This window comes from Aegilops tauschii, chromosome 7, assembly GCF_002575655.3.
Source record: "Aegilops tauschii subsp. strangulata cultivar AL8/78 chromosome 7, Aet v6.0, whole genome shotgun sequence".
Lineage (NCBI taxonomy): Eukaryota > Viridiplantae > Streptophyta > Magnoliopsida > Poales > Poaceae > Aegilops > Aegilops tauschii.
Genome location: NC_053041.3, coordinates 96,134,128 through 96,138,672, shown reverse-complemented (window position 1 = coordinate 96,138,672; position 4,545 = coordinate 96,134,128). Strand labels below are relative to the sequence as shown.

General features: G+C 43.8%; 1 protein-coding gene across 2 annotated transcripts; it reads right to left on the bottom strand.

Moving 5' to 3' along the window:
* Positions 1-377: 377 nt before the first annotated feature.
* On the bottom strand, positions 378-3,064 carry LOC109769065 (uncharacterized). 2 transcript variants are annotated; one of them, XM_040395053.3, is made up of 7 exons: positions 2,793-3,064; positions 2,215-2,287; positions 2,043-2,119; positions 1,864-1,933; positions 1,387-1,544; positions 1,240-1,312; positions 378-749 (listed from the first exon to the last, which is right to left on the bottom strand). In XM_040395053.3, exons 2-7 carry the CDS (start codon positions 2,234-2,236, stop codon positions 562-564), a joined length of 588 nt encoding a protein of 195 aa, XP_040250987.1. In that variant the 5' UTR covers positions 2,237-2,287; positions 2,793-3,064; the 3' UTR covers positions 378-561. The 2 variants fall into 2 exon arrangements, with proteins under 2 accessions (XP_040250987.1, XP_020183393.1); XM_020327804.4 differs by having other exon boundaries at positions 2,822-3,064.
* Positions 3,065-4,545: the final 1,481 nt, after the last annotated feature.

The following is a 4,545-nucleotide window of genomic DNA, read 5'->3' as shown; positions in this document are numbered from 1 at the left end:
AAAGACTTATATTTAGGAACGAAGGTAGTACTAAATAACTTTCATGGGCTTGCGTCTGAAAAATGTGAGAGGAAGAGAAATATACTGTAATTGTTGTCTCTTAGTTGGGTTTGTGAACAATTAATTGTTTTTTTTTCAGATTGTGATGTTTTCACCTTAATAACTCAAAGCTGTATGGATTTGTGTATGATGCTAAGCTTGATCGGTATCTTTAGGTCTTAGTTTGTTTTATTCAGATCATGTCATTTCCTCCTTTATCCACAATTATATAATTTTTGTAATCCATCGGCTGACAAACGAATGTGAGCCCTTTACTACAAGCAACTCTTTCTCTAATAAAATAGTCAGCGCAACTGAAGCATCATAGAGTTCTGAAATAGCAGCCTAAAGTTTATCACGACCTTAATAAACAGCCATAATACCAACAACAACACAAGGAGTCAACCTCCGGAAGGTAAAATAGCTAACAACAAGGTACCAACACAATTAGGTTTCTCAAGAAGTCTCATTCAAAGTTGTAATGACAAGCAACTGGTTCCATCCACCCGCAGTTTCCTAGATTCAGGAGTTTAACAAGGTGATTTTGCATCGGATACCCTCCTGTTCTTGCTCTTCCGCTTTCTTGTGAAGCTCTAGTATCATATTGGCAGCAGCCGAGCACTTCGCCTCGTGTGGGGTAGCACGAAGACCACCAGTGAGGCTCATCTCAAAATCAAGGCATCTCAAACGTACACTGGCGTGGTACATTCCTGAAAAATAGGAGAAGGACCGGTGAAGAAGTGCTCAAAAGTCAACACACACACAGATGATAGTCAATCAAACATACATTCTGGTTATTGCTAACTGGGGACCTAATCAGTCTGATCTAAGATAACAACTTATCGAATGTAAAACAAACCTAACACTTCAATGGAGCATAACATGTGATAAATAAACAAGTGGCTTATTTGGATTGCTACTTTGACATCAAGAGAGCAGCAAGCCCTGACTATTGATCTGACACCTTGAAAACTCTTTTTGTCCAAGCATGGTTAGCGCAGCACACTATGTATGTTATCATCTCAATGCACAAAACGAACCAGTACCTATAGGGATTAAATTCGATAAATGAGAATCAGGAAGTACGTGGCACATGACCCATTCATATGATATTCCTAATTGTTATGCCTACATGGTCCAAGGACCTAATACTTGCCTATCTAGAATATCTAAGAGATAAAAGTAAACATTTGTACATACCATCTGATACTGAAGGTAATACTGTGTATCTTGGAAGTATCCAATGGGCCCCACGACAGATCTCATCAAGCTCCTGCATTGACAAGTGTCAAGGGTACTAGTGGCATTGAAAATTGTAATACATAGGTTCAGCTTGAGGTTTCTTACCTTGCATTGTCGGAGGAGTGCCTTCTTCAATTTCTTCCTCTTAGTGATAGATTGGCCACCATCCCCAGAGCAAGATGAATTGGTAACTTCTGTCGTATCTGAGCAAGTTTCCTTGTATTTTCTTATTATTGATACAGCTTTGGGTGTCATCTTTCCTTCTGCATAATTTTTAAAACATGATGAGTACAAGAAATACATGACTAATATAGAAGCAACTTCTTGCCAAAACATTTAAAAAAATCCAAAAAACATCTTGCCAAAATTGGCCACAGTTTCAACGGACGATTTGTACATCACAAAGTGTGGTGGACGATTTGTCCACAATGAAAAGTGTGATACACCACAGTTTAGCGCATAACTTTTGAAAACATATGGCTCCCAGGAATACTTGCCGACAGTGTTGACGGCAAAACTGTAACAGTTCTACAACGTGATTGTAAATGTAACCATGTTTAAAATGTGAAATGGGTAGAATACCACTCAAGAGTGTCTGGATGTCCATATCACACTGAGCACTTCGTTCTTGAAGTATGCTTTCCTTGCGAAGCTGAAATGAAGAGAGAATAGGAGAGTTCACATCAGATTCTCAACTAGAAGAAAGTTGTAGGAAACAAGCATAATTTTTTCTGAAATAAGAGAAAAGACATATAACATACAATTTCATCCCGTATTTTCTGAATTGATTGCAGAAAATCATCTATCTGGCCATCATCGTTGTACTTACTCGTGGCACCTTCAAAGAAAATTTTGGAACACATAGAGTAAAAACTTGGGAAGACCAGTTACCATATATGAAAAATAAGCAGGCTTGGGTAGCTTTATCTGAACCTGACTCTTCAGACATTTCCATATCTTGGCATTCCAAAGCACAGTTCTTCACTAAAGGATCAGCACGCGTCTCCTGATACAAAAATTAGTTCTTCAAGTCAAAGCAGAGTGAATGGATCACATGAAAACCTTGGCCTAAACACCACCTACGCATCTGAAACTGATTTATGGAAAGGGTGAATATTTCTTTTGATTGATTGAGTGGTGTGTCTCCTCTCTTAATACGAACATCATCAGCCAATAAGATTTCAAAAAATAGCATGGGGAGGGGATCGTTGGGCCAGAGCAATTTCCGGCTATACAAGAATAGCCTGGAAGATGCGAGGAAGACGGTCTGTCGATTACGACGACAAGCTTCTCCGGGTTGAGCAGTTGCAGGAGCGACAACCCTCGCTCTTCCCGGCGATGGGTACGGCCAAGATCGACACGGGAGGGGGGAAGGGGCAGCGGCTATGGTGAGAAGCCAGAGCTGCAGGTGAAGAGAGGGAGCGGTGGCGAGGAAGGAGGAAGGAGTCGGAGAGGCGGCGCGGGCTAGAAAGAGGGAGCGCACGGAGGGGGTTTCTGCGGAAGAACCAGACCTGCGGCCTGGCGGTGAGGAGGGGCGCACCGATTTATCTTGACAGTGGCGGCGCGTGAGAGGAAGGGATGGTGGCTGGCGATGCAAGGCTCGGTGGCGGAGGTGCGCGCTGAACCAGCCCCCGTCACCGTGTTCCCGTCCTCCAGACGGGCACACGGCGGATCTGGTCGATTCCCCCACGGTCGTCGCCTCGCAGACTCGTTCTTCTCCTCCCGACGCTCACCAGATCTGCCAACGCTGAGATCGGTTGTGCTGGGTGCGGAAAGAGACGAGGTTACGTGTGTGAGGAGAAGACGAGGGGCTAGCCAATTGGGAAGGACAAAACACGTGCACTCTCTCTCTCTCTCTCTCACACACACACACGCGCGCGCGCGCACACACACACAAAGACACAATGTTCACTACACACACAATGTACCTCTCTCGCCATTCGCTTCACCACAAAATGCGCCTCTGCCAACGTGGACATAGTGAGAGGGTGCCCTTGCATTCGTCAATATTGTGTTTGATACTAGTATAGCTAGCTGACTCAAACATGCCTAATAAATTGACCGAACAAAACTTTCTCTTTGGTTTGCAAAACTTGCCTTCTATATCTTCACATTTTTTCCTAGTCCCAGTATTTATCAATTTGATTGGTCGTACGCCTCCTCTGGTGGGCCCTATCCAATCTCCTGCAGACATGCTTTTTTTCTTTTTCTTTTTTGCGAGGGAGATACATGCTTGTCCACGTTGAAAACTTGACACTGATGAGCCGGGACATTAGCATCCCAATTAACATGAGTAACCGAAAAGGACTTATATTCCGTATTGAAATCTTTAAAAAGATTTATACGGACTACATGTATTTCAATACGGACTCGAAGGGAGTATAAAAGAAAAAGGGAATACAATTCAAATTGGTCAAAAAAGAAATCGGAATTGCTGGACGACAAGAATATGGACTCGGGCTCAAGTCGTCAGTTGTGTCGTTGACACGGAGAAAGCAGGCCGACTAATGCAGGCACTCGAACACTCCATCGCTACGCTATCTATAATAACTAAAAATAGTTCATCTCCACTATCCTATTTCTCTTAACATGCAGCCTATCCACCTCAGCAGCTTTGCCACCTCAGCAATTACTTTTATTATCATTGTGCAGCTTACCACGTCAGCAATTCTTAAAAAAAAAATCGTGCGAGTCGCTGGTAACCAAAGAGCCCTCTGTGGTAGACGACGAGTCGGTGTAATAATTGATAAAGAGAGGCCCATCAGAAGCCCATCAGTCAATCTCTTCGCATCTCTTACTCTTCCACCTCTGTATCTAGCAGCAGACCGGGCGACGCGACGCCGTCAAGCACCAGCCGAGCACCACCGCGCGGTGCTCCACCACCGTACGGTGCACGCCCACGCCACAAATCCGTTCTTGGCCCCGCCCTCCGAAATCCGCTGCTGCTGTTATCCATCCCGCTCCCAGATGGATTCCCGAGTCCCCAAAAATTGGTGTTCTGTTATCTATCTGTTTACTGATTTGTATATTTCCTTCTCTCGTCTGCGTGTGATGGCCAGGTACTGCTGCTGCCAGTGAGGGACGCAAGAATCTGCGTGCCAATACTGTAAAAGGAAGAGTTCTACAAGAACAAGAAGGAAGGTTTGTATTTTCTTCTCCATTGCCCGTGAGGGCAAAATTTGTTAACTGGTGCATTATTAATGTTTTCTGTAACAAAATCCTCCTATAAAATTGCATCCTATCTTTTCTCAAATTCCTCTCCTT